Genomic DNA, 24,869 nt, shown 5'->3' with positions numbered 1-24,869 from the left:
CCATGTACTATATATCTATATATATATATATATATATATATATATATATATATATATATATATATATATATATGTATAATATATATAACACATGTATATGTATATATATATATTGTGTGTCTCTACATATATGTATGTGTCTCTATATTTACATATTTGCCTATTCACATATTTTCACTCATTAGCATAAACTCCTTGAGAGTTAGCATTGTTTTATTTTTAACTTTGTATCTCCAGTACCTTGTCATCCTCAGCTTAAGAAATGCATATTGGTTGGTTAATTGAAAAACCTTTGTGAACTATAAAGCAGATAGAAATATGAGCTGTTATTTTTTATTATATGCTAAATAAATAAAAACAGGAGGATGGAAACTGTAAAACAATTCATGACCAGGCAAGATAAAGGTATTATGGGCACTCAGAGCACTAGGTCAGAACGACCTGTTTTCAAATCTTACTTCTGAGATATTTCAGTTATGTGACCTTATGAAAGTCTCTTTTTCTCTATTGGCCTTAGGTAACTCCTTTGGATATTTTTTGATAAGGCGTAGAAGGCTACCTTCTGAGTGGGTAGAGAGGAAGTCACAGTTCTATCTATATTCCATTTGTCCATATGACTAGGCCATATGATATTCCTATCAGCATGTCTATCTTAACTTGATATTTTTGGTTTTTGGCCAAACCTATGATTTTTTTTTCTTTGCTTTAGATGATAGCTACCTAGTACTTCTATGTTTCTGGGCAAATGACTTAATCTCTCTTGGCCTCAGTTTTCTTAATTATAAAATGAGGGAACTGGACTCTATAGTCCCTTCTTGCCTTAAGGCTACAATTCTGTGATTTCTCCACCCTACAGATAAGCAACCATTCTGTTTATAGTCTTAAAAAGTTCCTTGAGTCACTGAGGATTTACCCAGGATCACATAGTATAAGTGAAAGATTAGGCTTCCTAACACTAAAACCAATTCCCTTTTCATTATGTCATACTACCTTTCAATATATAAGTCTATGACTACAAATGACTGAAAACTCTACAAGGGGCAGGAACCAAGTCTTTGGAGGACAGAGATGGCCACACTATCTAATGATGCAGATTGCTCATGTGCATTCAGTGGGGCTGTCAGCTTACCCAGGAAATCATCAGAAGAAAGTCTTTCAAAATCCCAAACTTGGAGAACGAGCTCGGCTGGAATTTTCCGCTCTGTCTTTTCTAATGAAAAGATGTTTTCTCTTTTGGAGATGACCAGTTGCTTCTCAGCAGGGAGATACTGAAATGGAAACAGGAACCGCCAGTTGAAGTTGCCCTCTCCCGTCAGAGAGTTATAATGCACATCAGTTTCCTGCTTATCATCTTCCATGCCTTTTAACCATCTGCATGAAGAAAGCAAGTGAGGGAATATACATTCAATAAAAGTTTATTATGACTAGATATTCTCTCAATTGATCCTCAAAATAACCCTATGAGGCTGGGGCCATTATTAGTCCCCTTTTACATTTGAAGAAACTGAGGTATACAGAGGTTGGGTAACTTATCCAGATTACACAGTTAATAAGGGTTAGAGTTGGATTTGAACTCAAATTTTCCTCATTCTAGCGTAACAGTGGGCTGGGACTCTGGAATTTCCTGCCTGTTTTTTCCTAAAACTTTTCTCTCTTAGGACCTGAGTCATGGTATTTATTTTGCTTGGCCTAGAAAGAACATTGGCAAAGGATCAAATAGCTGGATCCTCACTCTGACTCTTATTGGCTCTGAGACTTTGAGGTTTGCTTATTTTATGTTCTCTGGGCCTCAGTTTTCTCCTCCGTAAAAATGGGATGCTGTGCTGGTCTTAAAGTTTAAAGCACTGACTCATTTACAAATGCAGAAACAAGGCTTAAAGAGGTAATTTGAGTTGTCATTGTCATATAGACATGGAGATAGAATTAGAAGCTATATCTCCTAAGTCCAAAAATAATGGGAGAATTGAGAATTAAGAAAACGTGGGTTTGAATCTTAATTGTGATATGTACTGGATGAAGGACCCTGGGCTTAACCTCTCCAAGTCACTTAACCTCTCCAAGTCTCAGTTTCCTCACCTCTAAAAGGGGAATAATAGTACCTGTAGCATCTGCCTCATGTTTTAAAGCTCAAGGTAATGTATGTAAAGGACATCGTAAACTTTAGAACACTTTATACTCTCAAGATTCAAAGTAAAGTTTTAAAGGGCACTTAGAATTATAAAATGATATTAAAGTAATGCCATCATCATCATCATCATCACTGTCATGTTTGTTTTATGCTAAACAAGCCTTTCCTACTCTTCCAGATGCTAGTGTCTCTCCTAGGCAGCTAGACAACTAGATGTCACAATGGAAAGAGTACTAGACCTGGAATCAGGAAGACCCAAGTTCAAACTTTAGCTAATTCTATGACCTTGAGCAAGTCACTTAACAGCTCTCTACCTTGGTTTCCTCTTCTGTAAAAAAGGGATAATGATAACTCATATTTCCCAGGGTTATTATGAGGACTACATGAGATTATATTTGAAAAGCTCTTGACAAACCTCTAACTATAAAAGTTAGTTATTGTTATAGTTATGGCAGCAAAGTAACATAGTTGATTATGTATGGGCCTGAAATTAGGAAGATTCATCTTCCTGAGTTCAAATCTGGCCCCAGATACCTATTAGCTGTGTTATGTTGGGCAAGTCATTTAACCCTGTTTACCTCAAGTTCCTCATCTGTAAAATGAGATAGAAAAGGAAATGGCAAACTACTCCAGTATCTTTGCCAAAAAAAAAACTCCAAATGGGGTCAGCTATGACTGAAATGACCAAACAACAAAAATTATTGTATTTTTTTACTTTAATACCCACATACTATATCTGCTAATCAAATGTATACTCAACACTTTGTCCAGAACTTCCTACATAGTAGGTACTTAATGCATTTATTACTTTTATTGTTTGTTAGTTAATTGGTTGATTTGTTACTTTAAGTTATTTTTAACTTTGCAAGTAATTTTATATTTTAATTCTGATCCCATGAGGATTTTTGAAACAATGAGTCACTTAAAAGATTGATATTTCAAGAAACATTTAGACTGCAGGGGCGGAGCCAAGATGGGACTGTGGGGGCGGAGCCAAGATGACAACAAGAAGAGATCTAGTCTTAGGAGCTCTCTGATAAAACTTGAAACTAAGGACTCTAACAAATTTTTGAGAGACAGAACCCACAAAAGGACCCAGTGAGGCAGTTCTCCTACTCAAGGAATCCTGGAAAAGAGCAGAAAGGCTCTGCTCCCGGGGTCAGAGGGGCGGCCTGCCAGAGGGGTGGCCCCCCAGAGCAAAAGAACATCAGCCTCCCAGAGGCAGCCACAAGGTGCTGGGAGCCGAGGCTCAGCAGGGGAGTCTCCTGAGCTGCACCCCAGGGAGCACCGGGCACAAAGTGGGGGAACAGCGGGGGACCTCTGCCAGAACGAGCATGTGGAACCCAGCCCTTGGGGCACACAGGGAGCAGCTTGGTCTTTCTGAAGCCCAGATCTGGAAACAGAAGCAGGCAGAGCTGGTAAGCAGGAGCCCCCAGGGCATGAACCCATTGAGCTGAGGGAGGGGAGTGAAGAGAGACAGCAGAGCTCTGTCCTCTGCCCCTGGAACAGGACTCTGGGGCTCTGACCACATTCAGATCCTGATCGCAGTCTAGGCCCCCCCATAGAACAACAGGGCCCCCCCCACCTCGGCCCGTGGCAGAGGGGGGTGCTTATGGTCATTCACAGACCAGGAGGGAGGACAGAGCCTCACACACTGAGACCCTTGTGGAAGTGTCCCAAAAGCTCAGGAAGCACCCCCAAAACAGGCTTAGGCTGGGAAAATGAATAAGCAAAGAAACAAGAGGAAGACCATTGAGAAATATTTTGCATATGAGCCCAAGAAGGATCAAAATACTCAGTCTGAAGATGAGGAAGCACAAGCTGCTGCATCTAAAGACTCCAAGAAAAAACAGAAATTGGGTTCAGGCTATGACAGAGCTCAAAAAAGACTTTGAAAATCAAATGAGGGAGTTGGAAGAAAAACTGGGAAAAGAAAGGAGAGAGATGCAGGAAAAACATGAAAATGAAGTCAGCAGCTTAGTCAAGGAAATCCAAAAAAATGCTGAAGAAAATAGCATGCTAAAAAACAGCTTAGGTCAAATGGATAAAACAGTTCAAAAAAGTTATTGAGGAGAAGAATGCCTTAAAAAGCAAAATTTGCCAGATGGAAAAAGAGATAAGAAAACTCTCTGAGGAAAACAAATCCTTCAGACAAAGAATAGAATTCAGGGAGATTGATGAATTTACCAGGAATCAGGAATCAATACTTCAAAACTGAAAAAAATGAAAAATTAGAAGAAAATGTGAAATATCTCATTGAAAAAATAACTGATATGGAAAACAGACCTAGGACAAATAATTTAAAAATTATTGGAATACCTGAAAGTCATGATCAGGAAAAGAGCCTTGACATCATTTTCAAAGAATTACTACAGGAAAATTGCCCTGATATTCTAGAAGCAGAGGGCAAAATAGAAATGGAGAGAATCCACCGATCCCCCCGAGAAAGAGATCCCCAAAAAACAACCCCTAGGAATGTTATAGCCAAGTTCCAGAACTTCCAAGTCAAAGAGAAAATATTACAAGCAGCCAGAAGGACACAGTTCAAATATCATGGAGCTGCAGTCAGGATCACACAGGACTTAACAGCAACTATATTGGAAGCTCATAGGGCTTGGAATATAATATACTAGAAGGCAAAAGAGCTTAGAATGCAGCCAAGAATGAACTACTCAGCAAGGCTGAATGTCCTCTTGCAGGGAAAAAGATGGACTTTCAATGAACCAGGGGAATTTCAAATGTTCCTTTTGGAATGGCCAGAGCTGAACAGAAGGTTTGATCTTCAGATACAGGACTCAGGTGAAGCATGGAGATTGGAGGAGAAGGGGAAAATATGAGGGACTTAATGAAGATGAACTGCATGTATTCCTGCATAGAAAAATGACACTGATAATACTCATATGAACCTTCTCAGTTAATAGAGCAGGTAGAGGGAGCTTTTTACAGTTGAAGCACAGGAGAAAGCTGAATTCAAAGATAAAATATGGTGTAAAAATTGAGCCAATAGAAAAAAAGGGAAATGTAATGGGAGAAAGAAAAAGGAGAGGGGAATAGGCCAAGATATTTCATATAATAAGATTTTTTTATTACAATGAGCTATTGCAATGATATGGAAGTGGGGAGGCAAGAGCGAATGAGGGGACCTTTGCTCTCATCAGAGGTGGCTAGGAGAGGAAACAGCATATATACTCAATGGGGTATAGACATCTGGAGTAAGAAGGAGGGGGGAGCAGGGGGAAGGGGTGGGGATGTGAATAAAGGAAGAGAGGATGGACCATGTGGGGAGAGTGGTCAAATATAACACATTTTCTTTTTTACTTTTTGCAAGGGGCTGGGATTGGAAGGCCTGTCCAGGACCATAGGGCCAGGTGGATTCTGGGCCTAAGGGGCGGTGTGGGGTCTCAGGGCTTCTTGGCCCCAGGACCAGGGATATGTCTGCTGTGCCACTCAGCAACCCTACAGCAGAGTCAGAGTGAAAGGAGAGAGAAAATATAGTACATGGTAGTGGAGAAATAAGAAAGGAGGGAGTTGCAATCAGCAATGGCAACGTTGGGAAAATATGGAAGTAACTTTTGTGATGGACTTACCATAAATAATGCAATCCACCCATGACAGAGTTGTTGGTGTTGAAACAAAGACTAAAGCACATTTATCATTATTATTATTATTATTTTGGGGAGGGTGCAGGGCAAATGGGGCTGGGTGGCCTGCCTGGGGTAACATAGCAGGGTGATCTTTGGGTGTCTGAGGCTGGATTTGGACCCAGGTGCTCCTGGCTCAAGGGCCAATGCTCTGTCTGCCACCCAGCCACCCCTACTATTATTACTATTTTATTTTATTTGGGGTCTTTTTTTTCTTCTTTTTGGTTTTTGCAGGGCAGTGGGGATCAGGTGGCTTGCATGTCACATGGCTGGGTGATTGTTGGGTTTACGAGGCTGGATATAGACTCGTGTGCTCGTGGCTCCAGGGCTGGTGCTTCGTCCATTATATCACCTGGCCTTACAATTATTACTATTATTTTTTTTATTTTAATTTTTTTCTCTCCCCTTTACTTTATTGCCCAAGCAAGTCTATATTCATGGGGTAGGAGTATTTTGTTTACTCTTAAACAAGAATATTTTATTAATGTAAAAAAATATTTGTACAAAATGAGAATTAAAAAAATAAAATAAAATAAAAAATTTGAAAAAAAAATTAAACAAAAAAAAGAAAGTTCCTTAGTGTCCAAAAAGAGACATTTATCACAAACCTACCATGAAACAGGCACTGTACTAAGTACTAGGGATACAAAGGAGGCAAAATTCAGTGCTACCCTCAAGGAAGTTATAATCTATAGGAAAGAAATCAATACATTCATGTCTTTGGGAAGGAAAGGAAGTGCCAGCTAAGTCTCGCTTGAAATATAGGTTATTTGGTCTCTTATACTGAGTTTTTTCTCAAGTTTCAAAGAAAATTCTGTAAGCTTTTACCTTCTACACTGAGGTATAAAAGATTAATGGGAAATTCTTTATTCATAAAAATACACACAAAAGGAAACGAAAAAGCTCAGAAAGGGACACAAACAGGTTCATTTAGTTACTATCATGTTAAGAATATACACATTTTAAAAAAGATATACATATTAATTTTTTTTTCATGTAACTTATTCTTGGTTTCATATAAAATCCTCTTTATCCTTCTTTGCATACTGGTATGTTTCTGTTTGTTGTTGATTGCCAAAGTAAAAGAAGAAAATTAAATAATATCAAGTCCTCATCATCTGGGTATAGTGTTTGTTATAACAATAAAGAGAAGGATGAGGTCTGACTTTAACTTGAGCATTATTACCAGCATTTCTTTATCATACTTTGGACTGTATTTTTCTAATTTCAACAGGATTAGGAAATTTGAAAGTAGGTTTTAAGTGGTACTTTGCTGTAGCTGTTCTTGTTCTGTCATTTTCAGTCATGTCTAAATCTCTGTAACTCTATTTCAGGTTTTCTTGATAAAGATACTCGAATGTTTTGCTATCTCCTCCTCCAGCTCATTTTACGGATGAGGTTAAGTAACTTGCCCAGGGTCATGTAAGTGTCTGAGGCTGGATTTGAACTCAGGTCTTCCTAACTTCAGGAACAGTGCTCTATCAACTGTGCCACCTAACTGCCCTCTCTCATTGCTACACACTTTATATTAACATAACTAGGAGGGATTTCCATCTAACAGTTTACCATTGATAGATTTGAAAGATAAGCATCTCACTTAAGTTTATAAAGAAATGGAGTATAGTCAAGTCCTCAAAATGACTATTTCCTATGAGGTAATGACCACCTTAAAACAAAACAAAACAAAAAAGAAGAGCGGTTATTTGCTTAAATGAACTTACCCTTTAACATAAATATCACTTGATTTTTGTCCTGTGAAGATATTTTCGTCCTCCAAAATGACATCCTCTGTATTCCAGATTATTACTCTTAATTCATAACTGAAACAGGGAGAAGTCAGAATTAAAGTTATAGACAAGAGACTTCATGGCATAGAATGGAAAATACTAGATTTGAAACTGGAAGATCTGGGCTCATATCCAAGATCTTCCACATATTAAGGTGAGGAAACTTGAATGAATCAGTCAACATAGTCCCCATCTGCAAAAGTTCTTTCATTTGATCCTCACTATCTTTCCCCAGGTGATTCTCTGAGTCTATAAACCGCAGGTAGTTTTGGTAGTACTTTTCAAACCAGGAGTTTCTTACTAACCTTTATTAATATTTTTCTTAATAAATTTATTTTAATTATCAATTTATAATCAATTAATGAATTACTAGTTTAATCACAAACTTAGTAAAATATTGTAAATAAGCCATGTTGCTTTTAAGAATAATTTTGTGTGTTGGTCTTTCATTTCAGTTATATCTAACTTTTCAAGAATCTATTTGAGTTATTATTGGTTTGGGGTTTTTTTTTTTTGTTTTGTTTTGTTTTTTTAGAGGATTTTTGCAAGGCAAATGGGGTTAAGTGGCTTGCCCAAGGCCACACAGCTAGGTAATTATTAAGTGTCTGCGACTGGATTTGAACTTAGGTACTCCTGACTTCAGGGCCAGCGCTCTATCCACTGTGCCACCTAGATGCCCCTTGAGTTATTATTAATAAAAATATTGGAGTGGTTTGCCATTTCCTTTGCCAGCTCATTTTAGAGATAAAGAAACTGCAGCAAACAGGGTTAAGTGACTTGGTCAGGTCAGCAAGTAAATGTCTGAGGCCATATTTTAACTAAGGTCTTCTAGGTACCAGGTTCAATGCTCTATCCATTGTACTGTTAATAAATGGTATAATTTACAATTATGATTCATATATAATAATGTTTTAATTAACATAGAATGGCATTTCAATTACTAGAACATGTTACTTTTAGTAAACCAGATTATAAGTATGAATAAATCATATCATTAATTAGACTGATTAGGAATTATAGAATTTTGGCATGGAAGGGATGTTAGGCGGTATCTAACTTCCTCATTTTTCAGATGACATGTTTTGTCCTATAATCTATAGGAAGAAAGTGACAGAAGCAGTACTTGAAATCATATCTTTTGAATCCAAATCCACTTCACATATTATTGCTCTTGGTCTTCTTGTTATTTTAAAATATTCTTGGACAGCAGTGATCACCATATCCTTATTTAAAGTCACACAGATGATCTATGGTAACTATCGTAAATGGGCAGTATCTAGTGTTCAGAACTTAAAATGAACTGAGAGATCATCTGTCCTTGTAAAACTGTCCTTGGTGTTTTCCAATAGATGACCTCAGCAGCTGAAACCTGCCATCCATAATTGTATAATTGGTTCAGAGAGCCATAGCATTTCAGTATTCCTGCCTCATCTACCACTATTAAAAGAAATAGGTGGATTATGAATGAGGATTTGATTGCTATTCAATTCTATTATGACCACTATGCTGCCACCATCACAAAATGTCAATATGATCTGGCGTAAAGGACAATGGATTTGAAGTCAAAAGAAGTGAATTTGAATCCTAACTTTGCTAATTAATATCTGTAGAACTCTGGGCAAATGTCATTACTTCTCAGCATGTTTTCTCATATTTGAAATCAGATGATCTCTCAGTTCATTTTAAGTTCTGAACACTAGATACTGCCCATTTACGATAGTTACCATAGATCATCTGTGTGACTTTAAATAAATTATTTGATTTTATTTTTTCCAATCAGTTTTTCATCTGCAAAATGAGGAAAGTAGAATAAGAATCATAAATTATTCATCTTTGCATGTGTCATCAACCCCTAAGACTATGGACTCCTCAGAGTAAAGGTTGATTGTCTTTTTTTTAATTCATAAAGTAAAATATTCAAATTAAAAAGGAACTAAAAGGTTAGTGAAAATGAAGATACATTATTTTTTCCAATCAAAAGACATAAATCCTTTGAAAGTCATAAATCCTTTGAAATTTATCTATGGATCCTATGTTAAGAATGGAACAAAATGATTGCTTATTAGTCTTAACATTCTGTTAGTTACAATTTGCTTTTTCAGATATTTTAAATCCTGTCCAAATCTTCATAAATTTCATCTCAAATTTTCTTGGCAAAGATAATGAAATGGTTTGCCATTTCCTTCTCCATCTTCCTTCTCTTCCTCATTTAGCAGATGAGATATTGAGTCAAACAAGGTTTGTAAGTGTCTGAGATGGATTTGAACTCAGGAAGATGAGTCACCAGTCACTATTGACTGTATCACCAAGCATAGGAAGCACCTGGTGAGGAAACTCAACTCAGATCATACTATGACTTGAAAATGGCACTATCTCCACTTTACCTTATGGCCCCATTCTGGAGTACTTACTTGGCAAAAATCATAGACAGCTGGACACATTCCCTAGTCAGTAAGCTGCCACGGAGTGCCCTATACCTTCAGATTGGAAGGGGAAAATAAGCCCTTAGTGACTCTTGAATAGCCGCTTCATGACTCAGTGGTTAGAGTACTCATGAAACAACTTACTAAATCATTGCAGGGCTGGCATCTATAAAGATAGAGTATGTCTCTCCATGGATCAACTTACAGATTCTTGAAGTTTTGTATGTATAAATGGGACCCATCCAAATGTATTAAGAGGGTTGTTGTTCGATCATTTCAGTTGTTTCTATCTCTTTGTGACCCCATTTAGACTTTTCTCAGCAAAGATACTCCAGCTCATTTTTACAGATGAGGAAACTAAGGCAAAGTGGGTTAAAAGATTTAACCAGCATTATATAGCTAGTAAGTATTTGAGGCCAGATTTATGTCTTCTTGATTCCTATTCCGGTGCTCTATCCATTGAACCAATTTGCTACCCTATGTAGGGATTTAAAATCTGTCCATGAAATGACATCTTTTAACAGCGAACTAGCTGGCAGGGCCTGCCTTTCTTCCAAGCTCGAAAGAAACAATGCTTTCCAAGCTTATCCCCATTGGTGGTAATCAAAGTCAAGTAGAGTCTTGCCAAGAGTATGTAAATCTCTCTAGAAATATGAGGTTAAAAGGGGGTAGGGGAGCAGTTGAATCTTAGAACAATTAATCCCATAAAATTATAAAACCTTAAAACTGGAAAGAAATTTGGAAGCATAGACTAATTGGAAGAAACCTTAGAGGTAATCTAATCATAAATATGGATCTAGAGTTGGGAGAGATCTTGGGATCAGCCTTCTCATTTTGCAATTAAACAAATTGAGAGCCACAATGATAAGTGATTTATCTAAGACATATTTATGTAAGACTATACTGAGCATCATGGGTAAAATTAGAACCCACATCCTCTTTTTCTATGTCCAGGGTACTTTGCACAATACCATACTACTTCCTACAATATCCCTTATTTTACAGTTGATAATATAAGATTTAAAGCTCTTACTGAGAGATATTGACAATTATCTCATCTTCCTTGATCAATAACTTTTAGGCATCAAAGGTTAATTAGAAGTTCATAAAAACCTATTTGATTCACTCAATGGAACCCCATGATGTTTGCATGATGACATATATTCCTAGTGGGAGGGTCTGTAGTACATTACCCTTTGGGCTTTCTTGGGGAGATGTCAACAGGTGGTCCAGGCTGAGGCATATCTTTAGGAAACATGTCTACCCACATCTGCAGGCGACCCTTTCAGAAGGAAGAGCAAAAACCATTATCATTCTGGAAGTTTAGTACATTTTAGGTGCTTACAAGCCAGCATTTTTCAACCAATGATGTTAGACCTCAAATTTTAGTGGGAATTAGAGAGTGAATAGCAATAACCCTTTTCTTGCATTATTTTATTATTCTGTGAAGCTTCTTTATAATAGCAATATTAGGTACAGAATGAATCTCTCCCCCTTGAAATTTTATTTTTAGACTTTTTTCTATAGAGAGATTTTGGAAGGACAAAAGCTTGTTAACAGAATAGTTGAATCCCATACAGTTAAAAAACACATGAGAATGGGAGTGTACTATATCATTGGATGCATATTTCCCTTATTGTCTAATTTCCTTCTAGAGAGGAAGCAAGTGACTTCAGTGACAAATTCATATTCTTGGGAAATGAGGAGATCCTTCAATGTGCTGCTGTAGTATTAGGTTTCTAATATAGTATGGGATATCCACCCAACACTTTGACAGGAATCAATCTATAAATCAGTCGATCAACCAGTAATTCTCCTATATGCCATCACCACAGTAGGTATTGAGAATCAAAGATAAAAATTAAAGTCTCTTAAGAATAAAAGGTATTGCAAAGGATAAGAAGTCTAAAACAAGATTTCTGCCTTCAAAGAACTTATCATCAACCCATGGAGATGAGACTAACATACATGAAATATAAGTGAAAAATACAGACCAGTAAATAAAGACAAGCTAATAGAGTTCAACTGATGATTAGGAATTAATAGAAAGTGGAGATAAAATAGGATGAGGATATTCAAGGAAGGTTTTGTGGAATAGATGGGGGTTTGAAGTAGGCTTTGACAGATTTACAGGATGAGAAAGAACACTTGATAAGTGCCAGGATACTGATGGAACTTGGGAGGCATGAGTTACTCCACTCTCTTCCAACTCCTTCAAGAGCAAGGATTGTTGTGAGCAGGAACATTGTGGCACAGAACTGGGGCAGTTTGATTTAAACTTTGCCCTCAGATTAATAGATTTGATATCCAGCTGTCAACCCTCTGTCCAAGAAGCAGATAAAACCAGTACTTAAGACTCCTCAGATTCCAAGGAATATCCTTACTGACTACTTTTAACCTTTTTACTAGTGGTTTTTATCTGTTTTTATATTTCTGAAATACTCAATTGATTTGGGATTGCTTTACCTCGATGTTGTTGCATTTTTTTAAAAGAAGATTGTTTATTTGAACCCTTAAGCTCTAAGTGATCTCTTACTATAGATCAAGGTTTGGCAAACTTTAGTCCTTGGTCCAAATCCTGTTTTTATATATCTTTTTGATAAGAAAAAATTTACATAAACAAACAAATTTTACATAACTTATACAAATTTTAAATTCAGTTATATTTTGAACTATAAGAACCATTCTTAGCTAGTGGGTCTTCAGACACTTACTAGTTGACCCTAGGCATGTCAAAACTCCAATTGCCTTAAAAAATAAATATTCTAGAGCAACTTTAGGCAAAACATCTGGATCATCTTACAGAATGTTTGGGGCTATGTCATTATTTATGACCCATCATATTTCAAATTTAGGCATTCAAGCTTGTTCTCAAAGAGTTTCAAGAACAGTTTGTTAACAATAGAACTGGATTACAGAAGGATAGTACAAGGCTAGAAATAGGTGAGAGAGATGAGAAGGATTGACATGATATGAATGAAGAAAAAGGAGTGAGGAGTGGTAACTGGACAAAGAATCTTTCACAGCAAAAGAATAAAATATGCAATCCGAAGGTGACTCAAGGGAAAACAATGACAAGTTTTAAAGGAAAATTTCAACCAACAAACTCAGCTTCATACCTGTAGGCACAGTCACTTCCCTACCTGTTCCATTCCTGGCTTATCCTTGTGATACAACGGTCGAGTTTCTATGTGTTCTGGAACAAGCTTACATCCAACTTGGGCGATTTCATTCCAGGAATGTAAAACTTTAAGTGCCAAGTGCTCATAAGATTCAACTGGCTCATCTAGATGGAAACAAAGAGATAAGACCTTGAGGTCAGTGCATTAGTACATACATGGGCATACTGAAAGAATTTGTGGATATTTAAAAATAATTTAAATGAATTATTTAAATTTAAAAAATTAATTTAAATCCAATGAGATTGGGAGCACCTAGAATGTCCAGAATCATATTCTTTATCCTAGACAGGATTGAATTAATAGGGATTATGAACAACCTTGAGTGATTTTGAATGAAGCCATTCAGAAGTCTGAGAACTAACTGTGTGGGATCTCAAATAAGTACAGAGTGATGCTCATTGTTGAAAACACCAATCCCAAGTGTCAGAGGGGAAAGGGGCATCTAGAGTCTGTGCCTAACCTAACTGAATCTGGATCTTATTATGGGAATTCAAGTGTAACTTAGAAACACAAAAGACCCAGCTCCTGAACCAGTTAGTGCTGTATTAGGAAACCCGATAGGAGTGTGCCTCCCCCTATTCTCCATTTTCATGGCACACTCTATTCTTTCACTATTCAGATTCTCAGTGCTCTCTCCTGATTAAGCCTGATCTCAGGGAAAGGACTCAGTATTATATTTTCAAGATCTATGATTTCACTGATATGATTGCATCTTCAACAGATGCAAATCATAATCCATACTCCTACCCCACTCTCCTTTCTTAAATTTAGCAGTGTTAAGAATAACTTTTGAGAGTTACTATGACCAGAATTTTAACTAGGGTAGGGCAACTGGGGTTTTGCTCAAGGGGTACTAAAATTAAGAGGGTGCTAACACACTTGGGAACAAATCAGCTTGGTGATTACTTCTCTACCCCTATTATTATCCTACTTCAGGTGATTTCTTCCTGTTCTGGATCCTTGCCTTTTTTCCTTCTTAAACAACTTCCAAAGCAGCTGCCTCATGCTGTGTCAAAGCTTGCTTTTTCTCTTGGACAATAATACTCTCTGTAAATTCATCTCTATCTTCCACTGGCCTTGTGCATAAAAATGGTCTAGTTATGTTTTTGACTGTAGTCAAATTCACTTGATTGTGCCTAATCTTTCCAAACTTAACTGGGCTGATCCTCAGATACCTGACCTGGCCACCTCTGGTTCTTTATAAAAGCCTTTCTAGCTTAGTAGGGCCTGCTTGCCAGCTGTGTAGAACCATGCTCTCTCTTAGCCTCTAAGTCCCCAGGTTCACCTCAATAGAAGATGAGTCATAGAATGTGATTTTTAGTGGAAGGTCCTTATAACCATCATTTATACCTTAGTATGAGTTTGTCATTGTGAACTTAGAGATTAGGGAGATTTATGCTTTAAAAATCTTTCTTGAATTGAGGATTATAGGCCTTTCCTCCAGTGAAAATTTAAAGAATTATAAATATCAGTAGGTATCTGGGAAAGACACATATTTTGGGCAAAGAGTACTTCTTGGAACCACAGGAATCACCCACCATGTAACAATTGTTAGCATATGTATATTTCTTTATGGCAGTTAGGTGAAGCAGTGGATAGAGCACCAACCCTGAAGATAGGAGGATCTAAGTTCAAATTTGACCTCAGACACTTACTGACTGTGTGACTCTGGGCAACTTATTTAACCCTGTTTGACTCAGTTCCTCATCTGTAAGAGAAGAGAAATGGCAAATCACTCAGTATCTTTGCCAAGAAAACTCCAAAGGTGTCATAAAAAGTTGAACCTGACTGAAATGATTCAACAGCAAAGTATCTATCTTTAAGATTTGCAAAGTATCTTATATTTGTTATCTCATTTGATCTTTTCATCAACCCTTTGAAGTCAGTGCTATTACTATCTTCATTTTACATATGAGAAAGCTGAGACTGACAGAGATTATCCGATTTGCCTAGGGTCATACGAGGCAGAATTCAAACCCAGGTCAGGAATACCACCAACACACGAGGCAAATTCAACAAGAACTGATAAAGCATGTGCTATGAGTCAGGCATATATGAGATACTGGACTCATGGCCATTTCTGACAATATTCTACCTTACAGTCCCATTTATGGTGTTAAAATGACAGTCTTTCCCTAATCTTGTATTTCTCTAAGTGATTCTCTAAAATAACATAAGCAGAACATATCGTGAAATAGTTACCAATGCCCTCCTCAGTGAAGACTGTTTTCCCAGAAAAGACCTGGTTTCCAACCTGGATCTCCCCAGGTCGAAAGTAAGGCCCGATCAACTTATTGTCTTTGCAGAGCTTGGTGAGTATTTCAGTTGGTTTGGATGTGTCCCTCCAGGCATTGTAACCTTCTCTGCAAGTGAGAGGAGAAAGGACATGAAGAGTCAAGCCAAGCATCTCAGTTGACTATGACCTATTAGAACTACTGCAGTTACTCTTGGAATCTGTGTTATTTGTCATGTTTATAAGTTTCAATTTACATGATGTTCTGTTTTTCCTTGTTGGTGTAACATAAAAAAAACAAACCTTTGAGTCCTGTGCATCCTTGATTCTAGCTTGATTAGTGACATTGGATCAAATTAGTGTCAAAGTTAATACAGATATTTTCTGATTTGACTTTCCCCCTCCTTCCAGGATAGACTTTTAGTTGCCTGCTACTCAGGGGGAAATCTTCATTGCCCTCCTCATTTTACTTTCTATTTTTCTAGAGAATGGTAAAATGTTGCTTTTAGGTGTTTTGGGGGGTTTAAAGTTCTACTTTTTTGCTAATGTTTTTAATTTAAAATGCCATCCAGTTTATTTTTGAGTAAAGGCTTCTGGGGCAACTAGTTTTTCAGTTTCACAACTCCTTTCTCATCATTGCTGAACATTTATAGATTAGTCTATCAATGAAAAATTATATTTCTTTAATAGAAAATGCTGTTCAGAGCAAAGTTACCTTTGCTCCATCATACTATTTTCTATTAAAAATGTTTATAGCTAAAAAATACCTCAGGATATATTAGAACTTAAGTTGAGAGGCAGTTAAGTGGTACAGTGGATAGAGTATTGGCCCTGGAGCCAGGAGGACCTGAGTTCAAATCTGACCTCAGCCACTTAATAATGACCTAGCTGTGTGACCTTGGGCAAGTCACTTAATTCCATTACCTTGCAAAAAAACCCTTTAAGTTGAGGGGCAACAAATTAAACAGAATATAATATAGTTTTTAAAAGAGGCACATTAGTTTTTTTATTCTAGTACAAAAATAGAAGAGCTATTTCAAATAATTCTTATCCCACTCCAAACTTCAAACATGTTTATGGGTAAATCCTCCCAATCAATGAGAAAATTTATCTTGTTTTTAACAAAACTTTAAAGGAGTGGAAATTTACCAACTCCCTCGTCAAACCATTCTGATACTTAACAGGTCTATTAGGTACCTAAAAGCAATTTCATAGTTTTTCTTGATTTCTTCTTGATATCACATAATAAGTAAGAGCCGACATTTATATAGAATTTTAAGGATCCCAAAGCATTTTACATAAATTATGTTATCATCATGATCAGCTTATTCTCAGGTTTTTGGTAGCAAGAAATAGTTAAGGTAAAAGTCACTATCCTGATATTATTCTTTAATATTGAATTTTGTGCATATTATTGCTCACATACACAAAATAGGTGCATTTGTCGCAACAGATCTAAGAGAATATAAGCTTATCTTCTGTCTTAGTCAAATGAAAGCATTTTTGGGACAACTGTATTAGCAGACAGAACAACAGGAATGATATTTACCTCATCTTCCTATAGGGTTTGTTATTTGCAAGGTACAGTGGGCAAAGTACTACATTCTGGTGTTGGAGGACCCCAGTTTCAATTCTACCTTTGCCAATTATGACCTGTGTGAACTTAGCCTATTTCTCTCATCTGGAAAATTAGAGGATTGGCTTATAATCCTCTTTTTTCCCCATCTGGTCTCCATATTTTGAAAACGTTTGGTTTCATGTACCTTGAATGTTAGAAGCATTTGACATAGTGATATCTATTGAAAATGTTCTTAAATGTCCAGCTTATTCTGGGGAACAGTCCTTTTTTGTCTTCTCACATAAGTGCAAATTATGCACTGAATTTTCAAGGCTCTTTTCAGATCTGCATTGTAATATTAAAGGAGTTTATTGCCTGCCATGTATGAGAAAGATAGGGATTTTCTGATGTATAATTTTGACTGGGTATTTGTTAGATTCTCAAATCTTTAGGCATATGTAGTTGTTTATACATTGATAAAAAGTCTAAGTTATTTAATAATAAACTTCTTGTAGTTTCTTGTGGTTAAAAATTTTGTCTTGAAAAGCCATCACTCTTCCTCCTCTTTCTGAAAACACATTCACATGTTCAGCCATCTATTCAGTTCTTCTTTCTTGACTTCTTAATGGTTGAGTTTTATTTATATCATCATTATTATCATCATATTTAACCCCAAACTTCTCTTTTGTCACAAATGTTTTCCCTGCCTTGTTCCTCCATTGGAAATGGAAAATAATAGGTCATGATTCTCTGAGTAGGACTCAAATTCTTGTAAATGTTTATAAATAACTAGTGAAATTTAGGAGAATTTTTTTAATCCCTTCAATATTTGGCCAGAACTTTACTACTTTTTTAGTTTTAGAGAGTAGAAAGATTGGAAGAGAGGATAGTTATCCAAAAATTTGATCATAGAGTTTTGATATCTAGAAAGAAGCTAGAGAAGGAATTTTATGATATTTTAGAGACAGAAGTATCAATGAGTATTTTTATCTGTTTGTTTACAGACATGCTATTGTATTTGCTAGTAGCAGTGAGAAAGGATGAGAAAAGTGATTGGTCTAGCAACGTGGAAGACCTGGTATCTATCACTGAATAATCATTATTATAGACCAAGTCAAAATCAGATTCAAGGCTTAAATTAAAATAAGCATCTGTGGTGAAAAAACAAAGGCCCACAGTTAAGACAAACTTTACTAATCCAGGATCAAGAAAAATAATTTCAAACATAAAAGAATATAAAATTTTATTTCCATAGTCATCTCAGAAAAATAATCATCTAAATAGGAAGACATTCCCTACAGAAGTAGCAATGATTAAGATGAAGTTCCAGCCTCCATGTCCTTCCAAGCTAAGCCTTTTACACCTAAAGCAGTTGAAACCTTCTGTTTTTATTTTTTATCTTTTCCTTATCTTTTTTTATTTTTTCCATTTCATAGAAAGATAGTTTTCAACATTCATTCTTTTGTATAAGCTTTTGAGTATACATTTTATACATTTACAATTGTGTTTTAACATATTCTCTATTCCATTGTAAAAGGAGAAAGAAATAAGGGGAGGACACAAAAAAGAGAAAGAAACAACATAAAAGAAGTTTTTAAAAGTACTTTGCTCTGCATTCAGATTCTATGGTTTTTTCCCTCTGGATTTGGGTGGCATTTTCTTTAACAAGTTTCTCAGGATTGTCCTTGATCACTACTGAGAGGAGCTACATCCATCATAATTGATCATCTCACAATATTACTGTTGATTTGTATAATATTCTCCTGGTTCTACCAATTTCATTCAGCATCAGTTCATGCAAGTCTTTCCAGGTTTTTCTAAAGCCCATTAGCTCATTATTTCTTACTGAACAAGTCTTCCACAGCATTCATATACCATAACTTGTTAAGCCATTTCCCAATTGATGAGAACCCCCCAAATGAGCTCCTTTAAATATTTTGTACATGTGGACCTTTTTTTTCCCTTTCATATGATCTCTTCAAGATGTAGACTGAGTAGTGGTATTACTGGATCAAAGGATATGCACAATTTTACTGTCCTTTGGGCATAATTACAAATTGCTCTCCAGAATGGTTAATTTAGTTCACCACTCCACTAACAATGCATTAGTGTCCAAGTTTTCACACATATCCTCTCCAATATTGATCATTTTCTTTTTTTGTTATTTTAGTCAATCTGATAGGTGTGAGAAGGTACCTCAGATTTGTTTTAATTTGCATTTCTCTGATTACTAATGATTTGGAGCAATTTTTTTTTACCGTTTTTTTTTTTTTTGCCAGGGAATGGGGTTAAGTGGCTTGCCCAAGGCCACAAGATAGGTAATTATTAAGTGTCTGAGTCTGGATTTGAACTCAGGTACTCCTGACTTCAGGGCAGGTGCTCTATCCACCGCGCCACCTACCCGCCCATCCACTGTGTCACCTAGCCTCTCTGGAGCAATTTTTCACATGACTTTGGATAGCTTTAGCTTCTTCTTCTGAAAATTGCCTACTCATATACATTGACTCCTTAGCAATTGAAGAATGACTTGCATACTTACAAATTTGACTCAGCTCTCTATACGTTTTAGAAACACTATGAAACACTTTTTATCAGAAACACTGTGGAAATTGGTTCCCAGCTTTCTGTATTCCTTGTAATTTTGGGTGCATGGGTCTTACTTTTGAAAAACCTTTTCTTTCCCTCACTCCTTCTTTCCCCTATTTGTACCTTTCTTTCTTTTTTTCTTCTTATCCCTCCTCAACCAATGATTTGCTTTTGACTGCTGCCTGCCCCACATTGTCTTTTCTCCTGTTCTCTCCTACTTTCCTGTAGAGTAGGATAAATTTCTAAACAAAAAGTGGGAATATTTATCTTTCCCTATTTGAGCCAAATGTGTTTGAGATTGCATTCTTCTTTGTGTCTCTTCATGTAGTGATAATTATGTTTTAATGCCCCTGCCTTTTTCTCCCATTATAATCCTTTTTTTCAAGTCTTAATGGTTTAACTATCTTGTACCCACACCTTCTGTCAAGGTATACTCCTTTCATCTGTCCTGATAGAAGCACAATTCTCAAAAGTCATAAACATCATCACATCATGATCAATTTATACCAAAAAACCTCTGTCTAATATTGTTCCTTTCACTGTCCCAAGAGAGATACAATTCTCAAGAATTACAGGTATTGTCTTCCTGTTTACTTTATTGACTAACATATTTTTCCTTAGTTTCTGACTTTTTTTCTTTCCATTTGTTTTTTTACACATCTCTTGAGTCTTGTATTTTGAAATCAAATCTTCTGTTCAGTTCTGGTCATTTCATCAGGTAAGTTTGAAAGTTTTCTATTTCAATAAAAATCCATCTTTTTCTCTAAAAGAATATGCTGAATTTTTCAGGGTGGTTGATTCTTAGTTGTAATCCAAGTTCCTTTGCCCTCCAAAATATCATATTCTAGGCCTCCCAATTCTTCAGTGTTGAAGCTAATAAATTTTATGTAATCCTGACTGGGACTTGCTGGTATTTAAATTGCTCCTTTTTGGTAGCTTGTGATATTTTCTCCTTTATCTAAGAATTCTGAAATTTGGTTACAATTTTTCTTGGAATTTTTATTTTGGGATCTCTTTCTGGGGGGTGATTGTTGGACTATTTTATCTTTTTGTTCATTAGGGCAGTTTTCCATGATAATTTCCTATATGATTTCTGATTGTGGCTTTTAGGTAAAATTCATATATTATATTATCTTCATCTATTATACTTCATATTCAGACATTAATATTTTATAACAATAATTCATAATTTTTTCCTGGATCTTTTTTCAGATTGATCATTTTTACAAAGAGGTATTTTACATTTTTTCCTTTTTTGTTTTTTAATATTTTGGTTTTGTTTGATAAATCTTGGTGTCTCATAGAGTAACTGGTTTCCATTTGCCCAATTCTAATTTTGAGGGGTTTTTTTTAGCTAATTTTTTAATTTCCTTTTCTAGTCAGTTAATTTTATTTTCAGGTGAGTTGTTTTCAATTTTCATTAGTTAATTGTCCTTTTAATTGAGTAACATTGCTTTCCCAGTGATCAATTTTGCTTTATGATGAGTTATATTCCTTTTCTAGTTGGTCAATTTTATTTTTTGATGAATTAATTCCTTTTTCATTTGACCATGTTTACTTTTTTTTAGGTTCTTTTTTTTATCTTTGGCAAGACAAATGGGGTTAAGTGGCTTGCCCAAGGCCACACAGCTAGGAAATTATTGTCTAAGGCCGCATTTGAACTCAGGTACTCCTAACTCCGGGGACGGTGATCTATCCACTGCACCACCTAGCTGCCCCACCATGTTTACTTTTAAAGGAGTTGATTTCTACTTCCATTTGGGCAATTTTACTTTTAAGCTATTGTGTTTTGCAGTCAATTTTTTCATAATTCTTTTGTATGGCTCATTTCTTTTCTTCATTTTTCTTCTTGCTCTCTTCTTTGATTTTTAAAATCCCTTTTGAGCTTGTCTAAGAAGTCTTTTTGAATTTGAGATCAATTCAAAAACTCCTTTGAGACTTCACATGTAGTAATTTTGTCCTTGCTTTCTTGCTCTGTGATGGTGTTTTAACATCTTTATCACAACAGTGGCTTTTTATAGTTAATCCTTTTTTAGTTTTTTTTGGTCATTTTGATAGTTGAGTTCTGCTCCTGGGGTAAAGGGGGCAGGGTCTGGTCCCTGGATTGCTGCTTGTTTATGGTATTGTCTATAGTGTTTCAGGTCAGTTTATTCCATGCCTTAGGAAAGCTGAACCCAATCCCACCTGTTGCACCAGCATTCCCATAGCTTGAACTTTGTCTTCTGAGCTGGGGTTGGGACCCTCACTATTGGCCTGCTACACTGCAGGTTTGTCTAGCCAGGACCTGAGCTGCACTGTGACTAAGAACCTCCTGCTGACTTTCCAGCCCTCCCACCTCTGCTGGGTTATGCTCCCCTTTTATCCACATGAGATAGACCTTTACTGAAGGTCCTCTCTGATATCTTGAGTTGAGAACTTGTTTCACTCTGGTTTGTTTGTGTGTGTGTGTGTGGGGGGGGGTGTTTCTTGTGCTTTAGGGTCTATTTAAAGGTTCCATTTTAAGTTGTTTTGGGAAAAGTTCTAGGAGCTTCTTAGCTTCATTTGATCATTTTAGCTCCACCCTCAGAAGCCAATCCCCTACTTTTATAAGAAGTTAGCCTAATTCACTTGCTGCTAGAACAACTGCAGAGTAAATGAAGTTCTGGGTAGGGGAACAGAGTAGAAAGAAAAGGCAGAATAATTATTCCTCCTCAATAATAACCCTCTCATGCTCATTCTCTGTCCACATAAAAACAGGATAGCTCTTAACTACAAACATCATCATTATTGTTGTTGATTCTTAGCCATTAGCTTACTAAGGGAAAACTTACCTTAAAGGGACATAAATATCCTAATTTATTGCTGATTTCACAAATCCTATCCATGGTGCTAAAACAAAGCAATTTTCCATTTGCACCTGAAACCACAATCTTTATTCATCTTTAAGGGACTAAAAGTCATTGATTCAACATTACTGATCCAAGTTCTGTTAAAAAGTCAATATTATGGTTCCTTTGTTTGTTGGATTTTCCCAAAAGTTGAATCATTTCATGAACAAACCCAGAACGCCAAATTCTGTGACATGTAAGTACAAAAGACCTAAGAGAAGATAGGATTGTTGGAATGGGAGAGGGGAAAATACTTACATCTCATACTGGCTCTGTAAGCCACAGATTGCTCTGTGCTTACTATAGAAGCGATTCTCCAAGTCAATTTTGGTTTCCCCAATGAGGTCATCTGACCCAATCATATCATAGTCATATATGCGGACTGTGAGCAGAGTCTCTTTAGGAAATGTAGCCTGAATCTCAAAAGATCTAGGGCCCAAGCAGAGAACATTTCATGATTCAAATGGGTTTGATGGTTGTTTACAAACTCATACTTATGCAGTTTTATAAAAGCACTTTATTTAGATCTCATTGTAAGGCATATAATTCATATTTTACAGATAAGGAAATGGATACAGAAAATTTAAGTGACTTGACCAAGATTAAATATCAGAAGTGTTAATTGAATTCACATCTCCTCCCTATGTGACCCTGAGCAAGTCAGTGCTGCTGCAGTTTCCTCATCTGTAAAAATGAGCTGGAGGAAGAAATGGCAACCCATTCTAGTATCTTTGCCAAGCAAATCCCAAATGGGGTCAGAAAGAATCAGACATGAATGAAAAATGACTGAATAAAATACAGCATATATATAAATATATATATATATATATTTATATATATGCAACACACTTAAATTGTTACTTTTAAGTGCATTGTAGTTTGGGGCCTCTACCTTTTGGCAATAGTGTGAATATTGGTTGGCTCAAAAGTGAAATTCAAATGGAGTGTTGCCCTTAAAGAAAAATTTGAAAGAGCCTTTCAAACACCCAGGGTAAATGCAACTAACATAGATTTATGTGGATTAATCATGTCCCTCAGAGTTAATCTCCAGGGATGATATTATTTTCAGGGATTATAATGTTCCCTATTATCTTTGTTTTCATGGTCAAATTATTTCCATTCTTTGTTTCTTGGTTTCTTCATCTGTAAATAGAGATTGTGGACTAGATTAATCTCCAAAGTCCTTTCCAATGTGAGATTCTATAGTTCTAGAAGTACAATAATCAAGGATCTCTAATTTCTTAAATATAGCATCCTAGTATGGCCCATAATTGATCATTTAGGGACCAAAGTCAATTTCTTGGAACAGTAAAGTGGAAATCAGAGGACAATGAAAATATTTCACTCGCCTTCCCTAAGAGTGGCAGAAATGTGCTTTCTCTCTTTACCACAATAGGACTACAGAAATTTCTGCCATGAGAATTAGTCTTACCAACAACTGGTTGATGGGCTTGGTAGATAGGTAGACTTGTCAATATTGTCTATGAATCACAGAATTTGAAAGTTGCCTTAGTAGCTGTCCAGTATAATCAGTACAGAAAAGTAGGAAGTCACCCAGTTTCTGCTTGAAAACTTCCAAAGAATATCACTGTGGAAGACTACTACATTTCTGGAAATTATGAACTAACTCAATAATTTTAGAAACAACATGGAAAGGCTTGCAAGAAACAATGAAGAGTGAAATGAGCAGAATCAGCATCATATATAGCAACAATTTGCTTTAAGGATGACTGAGTGATTAAGGTATTTTGTCTATTATAAATACCCAAATGAACTATAAAAAAAGATGAAGATGCTATCTGCATCTAAAGATAGAACTAATAAATAGAAGTGTGTATAGAATAATTATATATATATATGTCAAAGTATATGTGTGTGTACATACTTATTTATGTCTAATGGCAGTCATCTCTGGGGAGGGGGAGGGAAAGAAAAATGCACATAATCATTTTATTACATATTTGAAATAGCAAGATGTGCATAGCACATTTTCATTTCATATACAATCATTTTTATTGTGCTATGTTAAGGAATCGCCTGTTTTATTTCATATATATATATAATATATATATATATATATATATATATATATAATCTCTAAAGAGAGGGAACCAAGAACCTCTCAAGGTAAGCTGTTATCCTTTTGGACAACTGTAATTATCAGGTAGTTTTTCTTGCTGTGATGTAAGTCTTTGTAACAATTATTATTCCTCCTGTTCTGTCCTCTGGTGACAAGTGGACTATATACTCATCAATATGATAGCCCTTCAAATATTTTAAGATGACTATCAAGTCTTTGAAGGGTCATCATGTGGAGGAAAGATTAGGCTTTTTCTGTTTGGAATAAAATGCCTTTGACATTCCTGTGAAGACAAAGACATCAATCTTAAAATGTGTGCTGATGCTGGTCTGCCCCTCCCTCCAATCAAGATTAATGGCAGAATTCACCACAGGACCTTTGTTA

The 24,869-nt window shown here is 36.1% G+C and overlaps 1 protein-coding gene across 1 annotated transcript in view; it reads right to left on the bottom strand.

The window, feature by feature from the left end:
• FER1L6 (fer-1 like family member 6) overlaps positions 1-24,869 on the bottom strand; it is a 211,186-nt gene that overhangs the window by 28,715 nt on the left and 157,602 nt on the right. The window contains 6 exon segments of the mRNA XM_074202128.1: positions 1,130-1,371; positions 7,491-7,589; positions 11,173-11,261; positions 13,123-13,265; positions 15,364-15,524; positions 22,664-22,834. Coding sequence (XP_074058229.1) covers positions 1,130-1,371; positions 7,491-7,589; positions 11,173-11,261; positions 13,123-13,265; positions 15,364-15,524; positions 22,664-22,834 — 905 coding nt within the window.

This window comes from Macrotis lagotis, chromosome X (genome assembly GCF_037893015.1).
Source record: "Macrotis lagotis isolate mMagLag1 chromosome X, bilby.v1.9.chrom.fasta, whole genome shotgun sequence".
Taxonomy (NCBI): Eukaryota; Metazoa; Chordata; class Mammalia; order Peramelemorphia; family Peramelidae; genus Macrotis; species Macrotis lagotis.
The sequence above is the reverse complement of the archived record's forward strand: the minus strand, read 5'-3'. Positions and strand labels throughout refer to the sequence as shown.